The sequence below is a fragment of the Sturnira hondurensis genome, unplaced genomic scaffold (genome assembly GCF_014824575.4).
Source record: "Sturnira hondurensis isolate 20B ecotype Veracruz unplaced genomic scaffold, ASM1482457v3 Scaffold0014384, whole genome shotgun sequence".
Taxonomy (NCBI): Eukaryota; Metazoa; Chordata; class Mammalia; order Chiroptera; family Phyllostomidae; genus Sturnira; species Sturnira hondurensis.
Genome location: NW_028087015.1, coordinates 28,290,778 through 28,314,633, shown reverse-complemented (window position 1 = coordinate 28,314,633; position 23,856 = coordinate 28,290,778). Strand labels below are relative to the sequence as shown.

Genomic DNA, 23,856 nt, shown 5'->3' with positions numbered 1-23,856 from the left:
GCAACAGAAACTTCTCTGACAAAGAATGAACATAGTGTGAACAAAGGAAAACAAAGATAGTATGCTTTCCTAAAAAGTACTGGTTTCAGACAGTAGTATTTATTGCTTATATTGCTGGTGCAGGGTCAGGCAAGGCGAGTGCTGTGGGAGTCCTAGTCTCTGTCTTTACGAAACTCTACTGTATCTGTAAAAAATAATAAAAACCTCAAAACTCTTAAAAAGTCATTTCCAAATGTGATCACCAGTTAAAGTCCCAATTCTCTCTCAAAAATGCCATACATTTTAAGAGGTCTGTTCATTGGACTGAGAATCCAGGAAAGGCCACACATTAGGACTTGTTGGTAAGTCTTTTAGGTCTTTTCATCTATAGCTCTCCCATCCACCTCTCTCACTGTTTTTATCCCTACAAATCCTTTGTTGAGTAAACTGGGCTTGTGGCCTCTCGAGTTTCTCATAGTCTGGATTTTGCTGATTACATCTTTGTAAGGTAGTTTTACTTGTTCTTCTGTCCTCTACATTTCCTGTAAATCCACAGTTCAATAAGACATTTCTGATTTGTCTTAAAGCTAAAGAAATAAGATAGTTGCAACTTTGCGTATCTATGCTAAGCTGCACTGTAAGCTCGTATGTGCAATAGCAGAAAAGGAAAAGATTTTTTAAACTGTTTTCACAGCCCCTGCTCCTCTTTCGCACTCTTTGCACAGCACATGGCTGATGGCCTTCGGGACTGTGAGCAGTCCCTTGATCAGCCTTCTCCAGCCGCAGAACCCAGAAATCCCCAGACTGCGTGCTCCTTGCCTTTCTACCTACGGGTTCTCCCACTGCCTGGAAACTTCTGCCACACCCCACCAGTAAGAGTGACTATTCACTTGTGCGTTGGTCTTCTTAATAATGACTACCATTTGTTGAATGCTTCCTGTGTGCCAACATTTGCTACCTACTTTACACATTATTTATTTTAATCCTCGCAACAATGCTATCAAGTAGGTGCTGGCCTGTCTTCAGTTCCTCAAGCTCGCCAAAGTCCCATCAGAGCTAATACACCTGATCTTTCTTGCAGTAAAAATACTGCCTCTTCTTTCACCTGTTTAACTTCATTACATGGACCTCAGCTGTGCCAGTCTTTCTCAGAACAGTCTTTCCTTGACCCCCAAGCTAAATCAAATGACATATTCTCAAAGTATAGCATCCTACTCCTCTGAAGCACTTTATCATACTCTTAATTTTTTAATTACTTAATTGACGATCAACTTCCTCCCAGCCTGAAAGCCGGACAGATTTGTCCATGAAGACAAATACTAGGTTTGTTTTTACTCATCCTTGGCATTGTGGGCATACACAATGCCTAGCACCTGGCACAATCAATACATTCGTGTTAGATGAATAAAAGGCTAAGACTTTGCCCAAGGCCAGCTAGTAAGTAGTGGCATTAGAATTCAAGCTAAATGGGTATGACTATAGCCCAGATGCCACCCCAATTCACCCCGGCCTGTGGATGTTGTTATTTGGATGGTTGGCTGTCTCCATGGAGAACTGGCTCAGGACCAGCTTAGTCTCCTATGCATGGCTCCCTTACCTCCCATTTCTGTTGATTTGTATTTGGGATCCCAATGTCTACTGCTGTCAATCAAGGCTTCATAAGTATACTTGGGTTTCTTTTTCATTGAATGTCAGAAATTTTATGACTTGGACTGAATATGGTAAAACATGATTTATTGGTTGTTGGGGTTTTTTTTCGGATATGACTAATTTGACTTAAAGCTTGTATTCATTTTTTATAAATAGTTTTTGAGCCACAAAGAATATGTTAGTCACTGGGGATTCAAATAAGGATTAAGTCTCTTCCATAGAGAAAAGTTTAATGGGAGCAGACAAGTAAACAGAGTGCTACTCTAAGTACAATAGTAAAGATAAGGAAAAGTATAGGAAAGGAGCATGTGGTGCAGGAAAGCTTTACAAACTGGTGACATTTCACCTGGGCCTGGAGAGGGAAGTCAGTTTTGCAGGGAGTAGACATTCCACATGCAGAGTAAGGAGCAGGGTTCATGAGACAGCATGGTGGTTCCGTGGACTCAAAGCGTGCTATGGCTGGATCAAAGACATGCAAGGGAAGACGTGAGAGAAGAGGAAGGTAGGTGGGCGGAGCCAGACACAGAGCTGTAGCTAAACTCTACTCTGTGACTAGAGTGAAAGCAGTGATACGGTTCAGCTGACATTTAAGAAGAAAACTGGACCCTGGCTGGTGTGGCTCAGTGAATTGAGCGTGGGCCTGAGAACCAGAGGATCACGGTTCGATTTCCAGTCAGGGCACATGTCTGGGTTGCAGGCCAGCTCCCAGCAGGGGACGCACAAGATGCAACCATGCATTGATATTTCTCTCCCTCTCTCCTTCCCTTCCCCTCTAAAGATAAATAAATAAAAAATCTTTAAGAAATAATTCAAAAAAAAAAGAAAACTGGATGATGGTGTAAATTGGAGGGGATAAATCTTTAAATTTTTTTTTCAATTTCAGTTTATATTCAGTATTGTTTTTGTATTAGTTTCAGGTGTACAGCAAAGTGGTCAGACAATTATAAACTTATATAATGTCCTCTCCCCCCCCCGATATTTCTAGTACCCACCTGGCACCACACAATTGTATATAGTTATTACAATATTATCAATTATATGCCCTAAGCTGTACTTTACATCCCCATGACCATTTTGTAACCACTACCAATCTGTATTTCTAAAAAGAGGGAATAAATATTGACGTCATGAGTTAACAGGGAGATATTTTAAGGGACAATTACAGAAACACGTGTAAGAAATGTCTGAATTTTGGTAATAACAGTTGGAAGGAAAGAATGGAACAGATGTGAGAAATCAGTGAGAGTTTGTGGAGATGTTGGTGAAAGAAAAATTAGAAAAACTGCCAAGTTTATGTCTCGGGCAATCGGGTATATAGTGCTATCTAAAGAATGGGAGGAACTAGATGAAAGAATGTGAGGGGATTAGCCAAAGAACATATATGCATAGCCCATGGACACAGATAATAGTGTGGTGATGGCCTGGGGGAGGGGGAATAGGGGCTGGAAGGAGGAGGACAAATGGGGAGAAAATGGGGATATCTGCAATAGCATCAACAAGAAAAGCAAAAGAAAAAAATGAAAGGATACCTATTTTAAAAAAACAGATAGTTCATTGGGAAGATAATGAGTTTGGTTCTGAGATGTTAAGTCCAAGGGGGCGATGTCTGATAGACGGCTGTCAATACATATCTAAAGCTCCATAAAATGGGTCAACTGGAGAGAAAATGGAGGTCACTGAAATGTAGGTGTGAACTAAAGTCACAAAACAGATATGATACCCTCAAAACAGAGCAGAAGCATGAAGAGCAGAACAGAAGTTGTTTCCAGGAAACATCAGCATTTAAGGCGGTATTTCTTAACTGGTTTTTGAGTCATGGAGTCCTTTAGGAAGGTGGTGAAAGAGCTAAGGTCTACTCTCCACTGAGCCGCACACAGATGAACACAAAAGCTACTGACTCCCTGAGGGCACATGGGCCCACATGCAGAACTCTCTGTCAGGTGCAGGGCTACAAAAAGAAGAACACAAAGGTCATTAGAGAAGATCCATCAGAAGGAAAAGTAAGACACAAAGAGATTGTTGTTGCTACATGTAGGTCAAAAAAGAAGAGAAGGAGTTGATTGTAATAAAAATTTCAGAGAATACAGGAGAGATTAAGGTGGAAGAGTGTTCAATGAATTTAACAACTTAGACATCATCCTTGACCTTTTGTAAAAAGCTTTTAATAGTAGTGGAGGCTAAAGCCATACTGTAGTAAGCTGAAGACTTATGGACAACAACACGGAGGCCATGGTTACAGACTCCTCTGGAAGCATTGTAATGCCAGGAAGGAAAAAAGATAACCTGGTAGAGACACAGTTGGGTTTTTAACCTTTTCATCACATTAATATACATGAGGGAAAATAACATTACTTATGGAGCCAATCTCAGAGGATACAGGAAGGGACCAGGATTGAATATGGATGTGGCCTTTTTGTATGTAGGTGGAGGGAGAAAAAACATTGAGAGAATTCACATCTAGCCATCTGTGTTTTCTTTGAGGTCATCAGTTGAGTGACGATAGCAGGAATGGGAAGAGGACTTTGGGGAAGCTATGGAATTCTCGTGTGCAGGGGAAAGGAGAGACTAGTGGTATTTAAATGAGTTGCTCAGGAGTATTAGGGGGCAATTGACTTTGGCTACATAGTTTTAACCAGTTCTCAGATTGTGGATTTTGATCATCCATTTTCCCCAGGGTATTGCTTCAGTGTCACCTCAGTTTCTCTTTTTCTTAAGGAGGATCAATCGTGCATGGATGAGGAACAATTTTAAAATAGCAAATATCTAGAGGAGTTTAGAAGATTGAAAAGGGCTTTGGCTTTTCAATGGCTTTTTAGGCAATGGCTTTTTCTGAAGTATAAAAACAATGTATAGTGATGACTGTTAGTTGAATCTTCTGCTAGTAAGACTTGTTCCCTAAATTTTGGACTTGAAAATCTGTAACTATAAAGTTACAGACTTATTTTTTTCCATTTGGCTCTTAGATAGGAACAGAACAACTGTTCACTTGATATATCTTGTAATGTAGTATTCTGATATATGAAATTGCAATTATATGAATAAAGAAGTCAAATTAAGGCATATTTCATAACCTTTACCAAAGAGGTTTGGTGCATTTTTTCAAAGCATAAAGTAAAGGGGAAAAGTCTGGGATTTCTTCTGGTTTTTATCACAAAAGTGAATGAACATTGCCCATGTGTATTCAATAAAAAATATATCGAGGAATTTCAGAAAAGTACCTGAAGCTAAAACTAAGAAAAATATGACCTAATGTTAAATCATTTGAAAATATTCAAATGTAAATCTTAATTTGAGAGAAAGAACAGAAAAAGTATTATTTTTCCCTTGTTGAGGACTGAAACCTTCCTCTCTCGTCTCCTCTAGAATGTTTGCACTCATTATCCCTTTCTCGTTCTCCAATAATTATTCTGTCTTAGTATCCAGGAGAAACAACTTAGAGCTGTGCTCCCAAGTCCTTCCACACTGTTCCTCTTCCCACACCTTCCATTTGGATTGTCCTTGGTCCCCTAAGTGCCAGGTATACATACCACTTGGAATGAAGTTTTCTTTCCTTGGTCCCTTACCTCACCCCACTTGATACTGCTGAACGCTGGCCTTCTTCTCAGTGCCCGGCTTTCAGGTTGGCACTGATTTTGTAAATGCTCAAATCAAGCCATGCTCACCGTGAGAAGGAGCCACTGGACCCAGAATCCTTGAGGAATAATGAGGAAGGAAGTTTTCAGAAGTCCCACTACTACCTGCATTGCCTTTTTTTTTCATGGGAAATTTTGGCAACCTGGCGACAGCAGGGTGCTGACCAGGGACTGGATTTTGTTTAGAGCTTACTTTGTATTTATGCTGACATCTTCCCTTCTTTCAGTCTTTTAAGAACTTAAAAAATCTTTTCCACTCCCTAGTGCTTTATTTTTCTATATCCTTGTGACCTGTCCCTCAACATTTAAAAATAAAAAAAAAAAACCCTCAGCTTTGGGTTCTATCTAATACCAAATAGCAATACAGCACTCTATTGTGTTATTCCCATATCTTCAAAGAGAGTGACTAGACAATGATTTGTCAGATACCCTGGTCTGTTTCTGGTTTGCATGAGCAATGGTGATTCCAAACCGTAGGAGGAAAAACATGGAAATGTTTTAGATATTTCAGATTTATGTGAAGCCAAACTGTGTGATCTCCTGCCCGTTTTAGTTTACAAAACTCTCATCCTGGATGTGTTTACTTGAACTTCAAGTTTTAATATTACCATTATATTCCAATAACTTCACTCCCTCCACCCAGCCCTCTGACTGTGGTCTAATGTGTATAAAAGGATTACTAGAACAGAAGAACTAGGCTGATGGAGATTCTGTCTTTAAGCAATGTTCATTTAAATGTCAATTTAAGCCAAGATCAGGGAAACAATTAAATGACTACTCTGCCAGAGAAGGCACTTTTTTTTTTTTGCTTCTGAAACAAGCTCTTCTAAGAGCCAGTTTTAAAAGAAGTCAGGAAAAAGGTCCTTGTTAGTATTTCAGCTTCCAAGAGATGCTGCAATTATATGTTGTAGTTTACAGAAGGCAAAGTTCCTATGAATGCACAAAACTTTACAAAACTTATAAAATTCTATGAATTACATCGAATTATAATTAAATACAAGGTATGCAAGGAGACCCAAGTTGGTAATGTGAACCCAAAGAGCACTGGACAAAGTCACGTTTCAGAACAGCACCTTGCCTACACTATCAGCTTACATTCTTTCTGGGAGTCTCATTCATTGCCTAGGTTTTGTCCAAAATCAAGCATAAAACAGTTACAGTCTACACACAAACTGGCTGACTATCAAATGTCAATGCTCCTTTGATTGCTCTTTTAAAAAATGTTCTTTATTCACTATGTATGCTGTGGTACCACAAAGAAAAGTAAAAGAGATGGAACCACTTCATAACCCAGTGATCCCATTTCTGGGGAGATATCTAAAGGAACCCAAACACTAATTTGAAAGAATATGTATACACATCCCTATATTCATCGCAGCATTGTTTACAATAGCCAAGGTTTAGAAGTAGCCCAAATGCCCATAAGTAGATGAGTGAATAAAAAAGTTGTGGTACATTTTCACAATGAAATACTAGCTGGCCATAATAAAGAAGGAAATCTTACCTTTTTCGACAAACAACATGGATGGACCTGGAGAACATTATGCTAAGTGAAATAAGCCAGTCAGAGAAAGACAAATATATGATTTCACTTAAATGTGGAATCTAATGAACAAAACAAACTAACAAGATAGAAACACTCATGGACACAGAAAACAGACTGAGAGCTGTTACAGAGGAGGGTTAGTGGGGCTGGGTCAAAAAGGGGGCGGGATTAAGGAAAAAGCACAGAGACACAGACAAGGCGGGGGAAGAGGATTATGGGGAGGTGGAAGAGCGAAAGGGGAGGATAAATGGTGGCAGAAAGAGACTTTACTTGGGGAGGTGAGTGCACAGTGCGGTGAGCACATGATCTGTTATTGAGCTGTACACTTGAAATCTGTATGGTTTTACAGTGTCAGCCTAATAAACCCAACATACCAAAAACAAATCTTTTGACCCATAAAAGTAATTTAGCAGTTGCCCAAACAGAAAAGCTGCTGCCCATCCGTGGGATCAGAGACGCATGCCATTTCACCACAACAGAGTGTTCAGGAACACCCTGGCGTATGCGTCTGGATGCTTCTCACTGGATTCTCCATTCCTCCAGCAAATACTTATTAAAGGACTTGCTTGTGCACATGCTACCCGAATCCCCAAAAGAGAGTTGGAAAAAATACAGCCTCATCTTTAACCACAAAGAATTTAAATGTATATGATGATACATGCTCTACATCTGTAAAAAGTTTAATAATAATGCATGGTGATATATGTTTAAGGGCCAAGCTGACTTAAGTCCTATCATAGGCCAGTAGAGGTGAGACACTGGCACAGAGGCATGGCTGTGGTATGTTCAGAGCAGACCAGTTGAGTTCTGGAAGAGGACCCCTGTTGAGAGTAGTAATCTAAAGAACAAAATAAACAAACAGAAGTGAAACAGACTCATAGAAACAGAGAATGGACCGGTGGTTGCCAGTAGGGAGGGGGCTTGTGGAACTGAATGAAAAAGGTGAAGAGACTGAGAAGTACAAATTGGTAATTACCAATAGCCTTGGGGATGTAAGGTACAGCATAGGGAATATAGTCAGTAATATTGTGATAACTGTGTGTGGTAACAATTGGGTACTGGAAATATCATGGAGGTCACTTTGAAAAGTACGCAATTACCTAACCACTACGTTATAGTCCTGAAACCAATACAAAATATTGAACGTAAACTAATTGAAAAATGAAAGTAAAAAATAAAGAAATAAAATTTGGAACCAGACTGGAGGACACTTAACAGGCTGAAGGCCTCGTCTTGGAGATCAGGGGAGACAGGAGAGGACTGTGACACAGCAAAGTTATGTTCTAATTGATATATTGGTTTATATTACAGCAGATATTTTAAAGAGGAAGACAAGGCAGTATTTCAGAAAATGTTATAATAATGCCAATATGAAGAAATAAAGTCTGGGTTAGGATGGAAGCAGTGGGAGTAAAAGGAAGGAACAGGATCAAAAGATATAATGAGAAAGAATAAGATTTTGGTGTCTGGCTATTGTGAGATGAAATATACACAAGGGACAACAACAACTCTGAGGTTCAGTACCTTTGTTATTGGAAAAACGATAATACTCTTGATAGTATCAAGAGTATTACCAATTAATGCAGGCAGGCACGGCCTGGAGGCAATGTGAATGGTTCACGTTGAGCATCACTGCCGGAAAGGAAAGAGTTCCATCTGTGAGCGTGCACGAATGTTATGACAGAATACAAAAGGAGAAGAGCTGAGGCCTGAGTCTTAGTGATTTTCCATAATCATGAGCCTAGGGGAGGAGAGTTAATGAGGAAATGCAGGAAAATCAAGGCATGGGAGTATAGTCATAATGTCACAGGATCCAAGGATAATGAGATTTCCATTTGAAAGATAAAACTTTGCAGACAGGTGACAAGAAAAATGCCAAGACTGTGAGATCTGGTAATTTTGGTCTAGACATTCAGGCATCATTATTTTAAGCACTTGTATGTTTATATGTTTTGTTTGGGACTTTCACATTGAATTATTTTCCTAACTTGGTTATATTAGTAGATTTCTTCTTGCCCTTCATATACAGTGTAGGAGCTGTTATACCCCTGTAGTAATTCTCATATTCCATGCCCTATTCATCTGGACATACTTCTATGCTATAAAAATAGGAGGTTGTTGTGAGAAAGAAGTGAACAGTGACTTGAGTGTAGTGAACACTCAAAAAATTACTTCTAAAGTTTGAAACGTTAGGCATCTGTATGTTTTGCACCTCTAAATAGCCTGAAATTTTCTTTGGGACAATATGATACCTTTATTGTTGTAGTGTTTTTCCATGAGCCCTCAGGTCAGCATCAGGATACATGAAGTTAAAAGAGGTTTGAGAGCCTCTTTGAAAGCCTTCATGGTTGTATGAAAAATTTGATTCTTAATTCAGAGGTTCCTGCAATTATTGTGCTTATTGGATTAAGTATATGCCATAAACCCAGAACTTCAAAGGTGGAAAAGAAATACTGGATTTTCTCTCTTCCTTCCAATGGTTTATGCAATTCTCTGCTTCCTTTCTCCATGTCTACCCTCCCACTCCTCCAAAAAACAAGAGTGCCAGAGTGAAGGCCTTATGGGTTGTGCCACTTGCTGTTTAAATGACACCGTCTTCAATCCTGGAAGGAACAACTCTAATATTCAGCCAAGTCTCTTAGAGGCAACTTAAATGGACTCCAGCAGTTCTCTCTTGATAAAAGTTGTCTGACTTTTATACTTCTCCATGAAAAGAAAATTTACTGCATGGCAAACCAGGCCAGCACGATTTTTCAGCAATTTAATTTAGAAGTGAATTATTCTCTTGAATAGACCCATTCTTTGTTTGAGTACAAGGCAATCTTTCACGTGTTTCCCAAATAAGCTCCCTACTTGTCTCTACCTGCATTTCTGCTAGTGTCATTTAATGAAACAAAATGTACTTTTTCCTAATAGAATTTTTGTGCTCTCCAATATGCCACCTCCCTATTACAGTTCATGCTCTGACTTCCTTTTATCTAAGTAGTAGATCTATAATTTGTGAAACTTGTTTCCAAACTTTAAAGCTGGCTCTCTGTTCTCTTTAGCATAGAATTTAGGTTTTCTTTGACCCCAAATAAGTTTTTCCAGTGGAGAGGTTTGGGACTAAGAATATTTATTATATTATAAATGAAGTAAAAACAGAGAGTCCTGTCTCTAAGTTAGAGTAGGACATTACAATCCTATTGCTTATTTCATCATCCATGTTCTATGATTCTGAAGGGAACATTTAAATTTTTAAGTTAAATGAAGAATATATTTCATCTCTACCTCATGGTGATATATAGAAATATTTACATGGTATTGGTGGTTTTAGAGGGTCTCTTTATAATGATAGAGTCAAACTGTGGAAGAAATCAGTGTCAAGATCAGAGACAGAGTGTTGGTCAATTTCTAAAAGGTTTTCAAGTTGGACATTTTTAATAAGGCAATGAAAACAATACATGAACAGACCCCTCTTTAAAAAATATACCAAGTTTAAAGAAGATTTTATATATTAGAGATTATAGAAACACTATCATTTTCAACAAGAAAGACAAACAAAAAAAGTTGACTGTGGCAACTGCCTTTTGCTGATTGGATCCAAGTAAGAAACTGTTAACAACCAGTTCTTCACCTGTGATATAATCTTAGAGCTGCAGTAGACAAACCTGCTGATTTTAATCTACCAATTCTCAAAGAATTCAAAGGGACACTCTAAATCCCCTGTAGTGTGAAATTTCTTATTGATAAGATCAGAGTATTGGCTGTCCAGAGAAGCCCATTAAGTCTAAATGCATCACGTTGAGCAGTTATGCCAACACTAATTATGAACTCTCTGATACTGAATATAGTGGATTCTGTGCTTCCCAGCCCACTTAATGTGGCTATAATCAAAAGCTGCAACAAGAGACCCAAGTGCTCCATGGCAGCGATTTTCAACCAGTGTGCTGCAAGAATTTTTAAAACATGCAATACCTGACTGTTTAGTTAGAGGCACTGACCTCTTTTCCCTTAGGTTGTCAAATTAAAAAATAACAGCAGCCAACACAACGGTAGCCTTCTGGTGTGACTGCATCAAAATTATACCTATTTTTTGGTCATATCAGCAAAAAATATATTTTTGGTGTGGCGCAGAATTTTAGTAATTAGTTTATGTGTGTCCTGAGATGAAAACAGTTGAAAATTGCTGCTCTGTGGAATTGCTTCTGGACCCTGAGTAAAATTCTTCCAGCTCCACATTCTTTGAACCCCATCAAACATTTTTAGAATAGACATTAATAAACTATTCTAATAGTGAGTGAGTATTCTTGTCTTGAAGCATGCTTCAAGGAGATATACAAGAGTTTTAAATGAAGCTGTTACATGGGCCCCACTACATACAAGTCCAAGAAGACTATTACCAGACTATTTCATCCCCTACCAGATAATTATACAAATATAATCAGGCATTTAGCAGTGAAAGCAGAGTACATGATTAATGTTTGCTTTTACATAAATATATTTATTTCACTGTAAAAGTTATGGAAATACTTTTGAAAAAGAAAAAAACAGTTATCAGTCCTATACAATCATTGTTTTAATCTTTGTCTAATCTTTCATCCTTTTTAAAATAATACTTAAAATGGTTTTAAAAGCTTATTGATCTCCCTGACTGGTATGGCTCAGTGGATTGAGTGCCAGCCTGTGAACCAAAGGGTCACCGATTTGATTCCCAGTCAGGGCACATGCCTGGGTTGCAGGCCAGGTCCCCAGTAGGGGGTGCCTAAGAGGCATCCACACACTGATGTTTCTCTCCCTCTCTCTCTCTTTCCCTTCCTCTCTCTCTAAAAATAAATAAAATCTTGAAAAAAAACTTATTGGGGTACAAATATACAATGGAATACTACTCAGCAATAAGAAAAGATGAAATGCTTCCGTTTGTGACAACATGGACAGATCCTGAGAGTATCATGCTAAGCGAAATAAGTTCATGGAAGAGGACGAGAACCATATGATTTCACTCATATGTGGGCTATAAAACAGAAAGCAACAAATGAACAGACAAAATAAAACAAAAAACTCACAGACACAGACAACAATGTGAAGGTTACCAGAGGGTAAAGTGGGTCACCAGTGACAGGTAACTAGACTTTGGGTGGTGAGCACAATACACAGATGATGTATTATAGAATCATATACTTAAAACTTATATAATCTTATTAATGAATGTCACATCAATAAATTTTAAAAACTTATTGAAATTATATTAGTTTTTATAAATGTAATTTTAAATATACCACCCATATAAACACAGATTTAATTTATAATGTAATAAAGCTAGACAATATAATCTTGGAGCAGGAAATGATTTATTACAGGGTACTGGAAGCAATATAGCCATGAAAAAGCTTTATTTTCAAAGTATTTGCACTCCACCCGTGCGATTCTCTTCCATTGCTATATGTACTGTTGATACAAGTGTTTAGAATAAGTCTTGGCACAAGGATGTTTGTTGTGTCATTGTCACTAGTTGTTATTACTGTACTTGGTGATATAAATAATTCAAAAGTATTAATTATAAACACATCCAGCACTCAATCTGTTTATAATATCAACTAAAATGTACTTTGGAACAAAATGTTGACTGATAAATATTATCAGCAGAATGTAAAAGGGAATGTAACTGGAGAAGTCATTTAAAAGACCAGATTTGTGAAAAGCTAAGTGATTGTCCACTTTTAATAGCCGCTCACTTTCCTTCAGGGACAGAAATAATGTTCTCTTTCATAAAGGAGTTCATTCCAAGTTGAATTACCTCCCCTGACAACACTCTTCATCAGACGTCTTGCAATCTTCTGCCCTGCCTTAGACACAGGAAGAGTTGACTGCTTCATGGCCCTTTATCCTCAGAGCCCTCCTAATGAACACATTTAAAAAATCAATTCATAAAACTCTTACCCTTCTAGGGAATCTTTGAGAGTGGTTTTCTGGAAGCACTGTAACAATGCAAAGAAGGGGCTATGGTGAGAATTTGGTCAACGAAGCCACTCCTTTTGGCCCAGTGAAACCTGGAAGTGTTTTTCACTTCCCTGCCAGTGTAGACAATGCCCCTATAGCAAGTGAGCTCACCCCTTCACATTATCCTCCTGATATGAGGATGAGCCTACCCATTTGACACAGGTCCTTTAAAGCAGGAAGTTGAGTGAATGTCCACTATGTATCTCAATATCATCTACTTTGGAAAATATTGTATAGTGCACATAAAAAAAGCCGTATTCCTTTTTAACCTCCTTCTAGCTCATGTTTACATAATTGATTTCATTTATTAACCCACCCATATTCTGGTTATCTCTTCAGATAACTGCAGAACCAGTCAACTTGTCTAACTCTCATTTTAGCAGCTGCCCTATATATTGATTGTTTTATATTCCAAAAGAAGAACCTATTGTTTCTATCCCAAACTCTTTTAATAACCCAGTTGGGAATTAGTTAAGAATCAAAGATGAAGCTCCACAGTGAGATTATGCATCACTACTTCCCATATTTCGTGGTTGTTTAAGTAGCAGCGACCATTTTTTCGACTAGACTTAGAAGGAAAATGAAAATGTTTACAGTGTAGTGGTTTATGGCTTGTTGAGTATGATGGTGGTGCATTTTGCATTTTTAGGATTTTCTTTCCATATTAGTTGTGATCTTAAATAGAAACCTCTCAGAGTGGATGGCACTGAAAAATGGTAAGAGCAATATCATTAAATTTTGGATTTTAATATCTTCTCTTGCCAACAGATTTCTGCTTTCATTATTCCTTATTTATTATTACAGCTTTCCAAAAAGGCCCATTGTCAATTTGAAAAAAATTAAAGAATTACCCATGAAGCTGAGATGAATTTTCTAAGGGCTAGCTGATTATTTTAACATCACTTGTTTCCTTCAGAGCATTTTTTTCAGTCCTTTTAAGAGACGGCAACTAAATAATATTGTTTAAACTAAAAAATGTTAGCTTGAAGACATTTTATATTGTTATTGATGTTTTTAAAAGTTTACTTCTCTCCAAACAGAGAGTCTAATTCTAGAGCTCTAAAACTCAGAACGGTGAATTCTACCTACACAGTATTTTAGATGTCGCGTGCTCCAGAGTTTCCATAGTAAAAAATGTCACTCTCCCATCAAAGGGATGATGATCTGAATTAGGGCCTTCTCACTCTCTGTGGTTTCCACAGTACTGACTGACTGTCCATGCCTTTTGTTGCAGGCAGAATACTTCTACGAATTCCTGTCCTTGCGCTCTCTGGACAAAGGCATCATGGCAGATCCAACCGTCAATGTCCCGCTGCTGGGAACAGTGCCTCACAAGGCCTCAGGTGGGTGGTCTTTGCCTCAGAGAAAGGTTTACCCTCAAAAATGTAACAATGATGAGAATAATGACAGGGACCAGAGGAGAGAAGGGAGGAAATTTCAGGGGAAAAGGGGAAGGGTTTATAGGAACAAGTACAAAGGACACATGAACAAAAACTAAGGGGGGTGGAAATGGGAGGGAGGTGGGGAGCACTGAGGTGGGGCTGGGATGGGAGTAAAAGACAGAAAACTGTACTTGAACAACAATTACATTTTTAAAAAGATCCATATGTCACCCATTAGAGGGATTATGGAATACTCTCCCGAAGAGATGGCTTGATTTTAGGGCAGCTCGGTTGTTACATCTTTATATCCTTCAGCGGGGGAAAAAGGAAGGGAGTGAAGAGTTTTATAAGTTCCTGGAAAACTTAGTCAGCCCCAATTCATATAATTTCAGATTAAAAAAAAAGTAAGTCGCCAGGTGAGATACTTGGTCAGGGACTATGGAATAATGCAGTGCACATAAATGTGGCAAAGTTCATGACTGGGGGTAAGTCGAGAAAAACTTCCCAGAGTGAGCATCGCACAGTAGCCTCCCCACATCTGTGACTTCACTTTCTGTGGTTTCAGTTACCATGGGACAACTGTGGTCCAGAAATGTTAAATGGAAAATTCCAGAAATAAACAATTCATACATTTAAAACTATGCACTTTTCTGAGTAGTGTGATGAAATCTCACACTGTGCCCTCCATTCAGCTCATGACATGAATTATTCCTTTGCCCGGTATATCCACACTGTATATGCTACCCACCCATCTCAGCTATTAGATCGTCTATCACATCGCAATATGTGTGTTCGAGTAGCCCTTTACTCAATAGCGCCCCAACGCACAGGAGTAGTAATACTGACAATTCAGTATGTCAAAGAGAAGGCGCAAAGTGCTTCCTTTAAGTAAAAAGGTGAGTATAGTACAATAAGATACTTTGACAGAGACCACATTTACACAATTATTATAGTATATTATTACTATTCTATTTTATTATATTTATTGTTGTTATCTGCTTACTATGCCTAATTTATAAATTAAACTTTATCATATGTATAGGAAGAAAGGGTATATACAGGGTTTAGTACTCACTGTGGTTTCAGGCATCCACTGGGGGTCTTGGAACATATGCCTGACAAATAAGGGGAGACAACTGTATTAAATAGGAGTTTTCCACATTAAAAAGTGGAAGAAATGGGTTTACTCTTTCAGGTCTAATCACTTTTCTTTGCTAAGAAAATAATAGTATGTGATATTTAGTTAGAGATTTAGTTTACAAAGTACCCACTCATGCACGATCTACTTTGAGTTCTGGGAGGCAGTCAAGGCCAGAATTACAACTCCATTTTACCAATTAGAAAAGTAAGGTTTATGATGTTTAACTGACCTTCTCAAAGTCATGTATTGGTAATAAGCAGTGGGGCCCAGATTTTATGACTTTTAGAAAAATACAGATCACTTATGTTAACCTGTTCAAATATTTCCATCCAGTCTTTTCTCTATGAACATATATTTTCTCATAATTGTGGTAAAAATTATATATTTGGCCTTTCCTTGTGACTTTTTTGCTTTTAACATTTTAACATAAAAATTTTCCTGTGTCACCGAGTTTTTTTCCAAAAGTTATTTTTAATGCCCTTACAGTATTCCATTTTGTGAACATACCATAATTTATTTACTCATTCTTTTATTGTGGTACTTAGATTGTTTTCAGGTTTTGAATTTAAAAATATCACAATACACATCCTTTCTAAGTAACAGACAGTCACTGGACAGGAGTTCAATTTTTTTTAATTTGCCACAACTGCCAACACAGGGCCCCACACAGCCGGCATTCAGAAAATACTAGTTGATTAATGTGTGTATCAAAATCCTGTGCTCTTATTATTATTTTGGTAAAATGAGTTCTCAGAATTACGAACCTTTTGAAAGGCTCTGAGAACAAATTGCCAAAATGCAATTGCTGTCCACAGAGTCTGCACCCATTCGTGCCCTCGCTGACTGTGGAGAGCGCCTGCTTACTCTGCAAAACCTCATCAGGCTACTAATCACAGGAACTATTTTGCTGCTTTAAGAATGAAAAGTGGTTTCTCAGTGTTCTTTTAATCTGACTTCTTAAAATTCCCTTTGAAGTAGAACATTTTCTTTTGTCTAGTAGACAATTTAAAATGTTTGTGTACCATGCTCATTTTCATATTGAAATAATAAGAGTCCTTACTGATTTGCAAAGCTCCTTATATATTTACCCTTTAATGTAATTATTTTTGATTTATTTTTTGAGGGAAGTGGAATTTGCAGGGGCTTTAAAATTCTACATGGTCAAACCTATCTTTTCTCTTGAGATTTTTTATTACTTTTATGGTTGGAAATTAATTCCTATTGTAGGGTTTTATAAAAATTTATTTTGGCAACAGTGTGAGATAAGGCTCTAACCTGAATTATTTTTATGAATCATCAAATTTACAAATTTGAGAGGTTGAATTGATTCAAGATATGCTCTTTATTTCATGTTATCTTTATGCCAAGATAAAGAACTATGGCTCANTATCTTTTCTCTTGAGATTTTTTATTACTTTTATGGTTGGAAATTAATTCCTATTGTAGGGTTTTATAAAAATTTATTTTGGCAACAGTGTGAGATAAGGCTCTAACCTGAATTATTTTTATGAATCATCAAATTTACAAATTTGAGAGGTTGAATTGATTCAAGATATGCTCTTTATTTCATGTTAACTTCTTTTAACATAAGGAATTATTTTAGAGTGTATTGTTTGTTCTGACATTGCAATATTGGTAATTTGATAATATTTTTTAAAATGATAGCATAACCTTTTTAAAAAAATTCTTCTTATTCTTCTGGAGGAATATTAGAATAATTTTGTCAGATATCAAATGAAGATCTCATTAGGAGCTAATTTAAATCTATGAAATAATCAGGAAATCAGGCACGCTTACAAAGTCCATCTTCAGGTTGCAGTTACCTACTACTTCCAATGGCCACATTCCAGCATTGTAAGAGTTGGGGACTGAATAAGCACAGAGTTTTCCTAATTTTCTGGCATAAGTGCCAGTGTGGATGTAGACAGGAAGAGTAAATTTGAGTTTCTCTTGGGTCACTCCAGGGCTGCCCTAGCAGGGCACTGTGACTAGCAGCCCTCCCAGAGGATGTGCTTCCAGTCTAGGTGGGTTTGAGGTTCTGGGAAGCCCATGTGACTGAATGAGGCCTGGGGTCTGGAGATTCATTTGCCTGTGATTTGTAGCCCCAGGGATACAGATATCCAATCCCAGAGACATGGGTATCACATTTTCACTCAGATGGCATTGCTGGGGCTTTCCTACCTATTGGAGACAAGAAAGGCACTCTGGACACCAAGTTCTTGGAATATGGCCATATCACATGTCAGATGCCAAGTGACGGGTCTCATGCCATTTTCCTTTTTACTCAGAGATGATTTTTTACAAATTTTTCTTCATCACATATTTTGCTTTAAAAAATAGAAACTGTCAGGAAGAAAACAAATACATGTCTCTCAATTTCCATTTATATTTAAAATTTTCCCCTTTGTCTTTATTTTATTTTTGATTTAAAAAATTTTAAGTATATTTTATTCATTATGAATTTACAGCTGTCCCACTTTTTTCTTCCCTTTATCCCTCTCTGCTCTGTACATCCTGTCCCTCCAGCATCCTGTTAGTTTATGTCCATGGGTCATACATATAAGTTCTTTGACTTCTCCATTTCCTATACTATTCTTCCATACCTACTAATTATAATCTTATTCCCTGTACCTTTTTCCCCATCCTCCTCCTCCCCTCCCCACTGATAACCCTCCATGTGATCACAATTTCTGTGAATCTGTTCCTGTTACAGTTTTTCGCTTAGTTATTTTTATAGGTCCAGTTGTTGTTAGTTGTGAGTTTGTTGTCATTTTATTGTTCATATTTTTGCTCTTCTATTTTTTAGATAAATCCCTTCAACATTTCATATAATAAGGGCTTTCACTTTACTTTATCTGGGAAGCACTTTATCTGCCCTTCCATTCTAAATGAAAGCTTTGCTGGATACGGCAATCTTGGATGTAGGTCCTTGTTTTTCATGCCCTCAAATACTTTTTTCCATCCCCTTCTTGCCTGCAAGATTTCTTTTGGAAAAAAATCAGCTGAGAGTCTTATGGGAACTCCTTTGTATGTAACTCTCTCCTTTACTCTTGCTTCTTTTAAGATTCTCTCCTTATCTTTTTCTTGGGTAATTATGATGTGCCTTGGTGTGCTCTCCTTTGGGTCCAATTTCTTTGGGACTCTCTAAGCTTCCTGGACTTGCATGTCTATTTCCTTTGCCAGATTGCGACAGTTCTTCATTATGTTTTCAAATAAGTTTTCCATTTCTTGCTCTTCCTCTTCTCCTTCTGGCACCCCTATGATTCGAATGTTGTGAACATTGTAAGTTGTCCCCAATATTCCTAAGCTTCTCCTCATATTTTTGAATTCTTGTTTCTTCATTCTGTTCTGATTGAATGTTTATTTCTTCCTTATGTTCCAAATTATTTATTTGAGTCCTGGTTTCTTTCCCTTCACTGTTGGTTCCCTGTATATTCTTCTTTATTTCTCTTTGTATAGACTTCACTTCTTCCCTTATTTTTTGACCATAATCAGTCATTTCTGTGAGCATCCTGATTACCAATGTTTTGAACTCTGTATCTGATAGGATGGCCATCTCCTTGTTGCTTAGTTGTTTTCTGGAGTCTTTATATGTTCTTTCATTTGAGCCATAGTTCTTTATCTTGGCATACCTGTCACATTATAAAGGACAGAGACATAGGTATTTGCAGGGTAACCCACTTTGCTGCACTGTGGCACTGTGTGTGAGGGAGGGGTCAGAGAGGGAACAGTGTTGCTTGCTTGGCCCTTGCTCTGCTTTCATATACTTCCCTTGCTTCCCACAAGCAAATGGCAGCTTTCTGGTACCGATTCCCTTGTGGGTGGGCTCATGTACATTCTAGGCTCTCTTGGGCCCCTCCAGCTGACTTCCTGTGAGACTGGGAGTTTATCCCACCACCACAACCCCCACAGGTTTTTACAGCCAGAGGTTCTGAGACTTTATTTTCCTAACACTGGAATCCTGGGTTGCAGTGGTCTGTCTCACTCTCCAGTCGTTCCTCCAGTTTACCCATACCTGAATGTGGGACCACCCAGTCCACCAACCACCAACCTTGCCCACCTGGTCAGCCAGTACCCACCTTGTCAAGCATCCTCCCTGCTCCAGCTTCCTGACTGCCCCTCCTACTAGTCTGGATGAATGTTTTTTCTTTAACTACTTTCATACAGTTTTATTTTTCTGGAAGTTCTGGTTGTTTTAAATCCATTGTTATCCTTTTGGTTATGCGAGGAAGTTAAGCACATCCATCTATACCTCCATCTTGGCCAGAGTCATGTTCCCTTAGTCTTTTTCTGATTATTGAAAGAATACAAGCTCACTGTAGCCCACAAAATTCATAATTAAATTCATTACACAGCCTTGAATTTTTGAATTTCTAATTTAATGCCTGTATCTTAAGTTTTCCCAGTTTTATCCGTTTTCTGTGTGTCGTGAAAAAAGCTTACTGAAATTTTACTTTTTAGAATATTGAAACAAAAAGACTGAACATGATTGGAGAATATTTTAATAGATCCTGCTTAGAGACATCATGTTATAATAGTTAGAATCTTTATAAGTAATAAAATTTAGGGGGGGAATAGATGATGCTTTGGGCAAAGTGACCTGGAAAAGAAGAAGCTTCTGGGACCAGGTGACTTGTGCACATGCATACACACTCACACACACTCTGCATGTACAACTCCTCCCCCACACACATAGGTTTTGGAGACAGATGTAGGATCTGTTTGCAAAAACGCAGGTGCAAGAAGTTTATGGGAATTTCAGCCCATTGCAGGGCAGTTATTCATTAGCCTCATTAGCTCAGTCCCTACAGAAGGAGCAGTAAGGGTACCTTGAATTATTAAAAAGTAACCAAATCAGTGTGTCTATGGTCCTAAGCATTCAGGTATTGTTCATTATTCTCCTGGTCTATTTTATACCCCGAAGCTGCTAAGCGGTTCTTTTATCCCACAGACTCCTTATATACCTAAACATTGAAAAAGAAAACTCTTGATCTTTAACAGTTAAGAAGTGCCTGCCTTCTGGCATCTGTAGAGAACAAAAACAGGAAATGCAAACTGCAGGGTGGTTCTGTAAAATTACTGAGTTGGATAACAAAAAACATAAAATTTCCATAAAGCCAAGGTTTTGCCTCTTTGAACACTCTTGTCATACCACGAATCCAACAGGACAGTGGTGTTTCTCAATCGGGGCTTGCAGGAATCCAGTGTCTAGAAACTTTAAAATAGGTGCTAATGCTGGAAGGATCATCTTCTTGGTGACCCAGGTCTTAGCAGAAAGTAAAGATCAGAGTAGCTGCTCAGTGTTTGCTGGGAGAATGAACGGCTGTCAGCACAGCTTGGAGCACTGATGACTGTTTGTGTGGCAGGATTTATAATCACAGAGCAGTGAATAATTATGTGGTGTTGAGAAGGCGCTCTCTCCCACCTTTCTCACCCTTTTGCCTTGCGAGGGCAATGGCTTGAGTAACCAGAGACTGAGGCTGAATGAGCAACATGCCCATCTCAGTGTGAAAGAGATATTTAATCAAAATGTTTATTGTTTACTTTATATAAGAGTTTGTTTATATGCAATCAATTGCATATGAATGTGTACTTGAATGCGATGTGATTTATGTTCAATCTGCTTTAGTTTTTCTGAGTGTTTTAATTTATCTCAGTTTCAACCATATAGCCTGGACTGCCCTGGATTCTACAGCATATGGCCAAATTTCATGTATCTTTTAGTAAAAGTGGCTCGCTACTCACGTACTTATTGTTGCAAAGTATAACATTAAAACTTTCACATTTCTAGTAGTCCTTGGAAGTAGAGAGAACTATGCTTTTTCTGTATCCAATGTTTCTTTTTCTTTGTATGTATGTTTTTCTGAATATACATTGTTACTATTTTATTCTCTATATTTCCCACTGTCTATGGTGAGTTTTTGTCTTTCTGTGTATGTGTATAGATATATGTGCAAGTGTGTGTGTGTGTGTGTGTGTATAACAGTGTATTGATATGTCTCCCATAAGGTATATCTTTGTGTCTGCCAGTGCCTAGGTTGTGACAGACAAATACTAGATGCTGAGATTACAAAAATGAATAAAGGAACTTCTGGTCAAGATGGTGGCATAGGTAAACATGGCTCGCCTCCTCACATAACCACATCAAAATCACAACTAAAATGTACAAAAACCATCACCCAGAAGCATCCTAAGTCAAGCTGAATAGAAGTTTGACAACTATGGAATTAAAGAAACCACATCCATCCAGACTGGTAGGAGGAGCAGATACGCAGAATGGAGTAGTCTCAGATCCACGTGTAGTGGATAAAAATTCAGGAGGAATATCTCAGGAGTGAGGAGTTCCAGCCACACACTAGGTCCCTCCAGCACAAGGTTCTGGTGCCAAGAATATAAGTTCCCATTACTTCTGGATGCAAAAATCAGTGGGAATTAAGTCAGTGGAAAAAACTTCTGGAGTCCCAAGCAGTACCCCTTAAAAAACTCACACAAACTTACTTACACTGACTCCCTCTGAGCTCCAGCACTGGTGTAGAAGCTTGAAAGGCCCCAGTACCATACAGGGAGCCACTGAAGTTTCTGGTATCAAGGCACAAGCTGGGGAATAGCTCTCTCTCTCTGATGGAAAGGCAGCAGAGGCCATTGTCCCTCTCTGAGCCTTCTCCTCACAGAGCCAGCAGGCAGGAGCCATATCTGAGACTCCATCAACCTAGCTCACACTGTTCACCCTGCCCTGGAGATCCCCTGAGACTCCATCCCACCCAACTTGTGGGCCCATGAAACTGTTAGCCTATGGTTCACAACCTCCTAAATCCTATCAAATAAACAACAGCTAGTCTCAGTAATCCCCCAGCTCCAGTACATCTTGCTAATTTGTCCCAGGCCAAGCACTAGCAGCAACCAGCCTAAATTCACAGCTTGGCTTCTTTGCCTGGGAATCTCTAAGCCCAGCCCAAATAGCTGCCATCTCACACTGGTTTATATCTCAGGCAGGGTGGCCCTGAGCAGGACAAAGGTGGGGACTGATCTTGTCCTGCACTACCTGGGAACCCCAGAGCCTACACACTCAGTGGACAGGTACAGACCACATCAGAGCACCACCATCTTGCCCCTGCACAGCTGATCCTCCATGGATCAGCTGGTGGTCAAAGGTTGGTGGTCATTAGTCACTGGAAATCCTTGCAGCTGACTGGCCTGGATAAATCCTCCCATTGACCTGCCAACAGCAATCAAGGCTCAACTACAAGTGGAGGGTGTACTCAGGGCACACATCAAATACCAGGTTGGGTGACAGGGGAAGCTGTGCCACTATGGGACATCTACTACATTAGGCCATGCTACCAAGACAGGTCTACCTAGTACATAGAGACAAACACAGGGAGGCTGCCAAAAGGAGAAGACAAAGAAACATGACCCCCCAAAAAGAATAAATAAATAACTTCAGAAAAAGAACTAAACAAAATGGACATAAGCAATCTGTCAGATGCAGAGTTCAAAACACTGGTTATAAGGATGTTCAAGGAACTTAATGAGGACCTCAATAGCATAAAAATCCAGTCAGAAATGAAGGATACACTAATTGAAATGAAGAACAATTATAGGGAAACAACTGTAGAGTGGGTGAAGTTGAAAATCAAATCAATGATTTGGAACATAGGAAGCAAAAAACAACCAATTAGAACAAGAAGAAAAAAGAATCCCCTACAAATGATGATAGTATAAGCAGCCTCTGGGACAACTTCAGACGTTCCAACATTTGCATCAAAGGGGAGCCAGAGGAAAAGAGAAGGAGCAAGAAATTGAAAATCTACCTGAAAAAAATAATAAAAGGAAACTTTCCTAATTTGGTGAAGGAAATAGGCATGCAAGTCCAGGAAGCACAGAAAGTCCCAAACAAGATGGATGCAAAGAGGCCCAGTCCAAGACACATCATAATAAAAAATGCCAAAGGTCATAGACAAAGAAAGAACCTTAAAAGCAGCAAGACAAAGCAATTACCTACAGGGTTCCCATAAGACTATCAGCTGATTTCTCAAAAGAAACTTTGCAAGCCAGAATGGATTGGCAAGAAATATTCAAAGTCATGGAAACCAGGGACCTACAGTCAAGATTGTTCTACCCAGCAAAGCTCATTTAGACTTGGAGGGCAGATAAAGAGCTTCCCAGACAAGAGAAAACTAAAGAAGTTCATCATCACCAAATCATTATTATATAAAATGTTAAAGGGACTTACTAAAGAAAAAAGATCAAAACCATGAACAATAAAATGGCAAAAAATACATATCTATAAAAATTGAATCTAAAAAACAAACAAGAAGAACAGAGAAAGAATCATGGATACAGAGAGTGTTTTGATGATTGCCAAATGGGAGGTGGGTGGGAGAAAATGTGTGAAGAGGTGAGGTGATTAAGAAGTACAAATAGGTCATTACAGAATAGCCATGGGGATGTAGAGTACAGGAAATGGAGTAGCCAAAGAACTTATACGCATGATCCATGGACATGAACAATGGTGTGAGGATTGCTTGAGGGGGTGGAGGGTGCTGG

At 38.5% G+C, this 23,856-nt stretch overlaps 1 protein-coding gene across 1 annotated transcript in view; it reads left to right on the top strand.

The window, feature by feature from the left end:
• WIF1 (Wnt inhibitory factor 1) overlaps nt 1-23,856 on the top strand; it is a 75,226-nt gene that overhangs the window by 29,630 nt on the left and 21,740 nt on the right. The window contains exon 3 of the mRNA XM_037063082.1: nt 14,021-14,129. Coding sequence (XP_036918977.1) covers nt 14,021-14,129 — 109 coding nt within the window. The remainder of the gene's footprint in view (nt 1-14,020; nt 14,130-23,856) is intronic.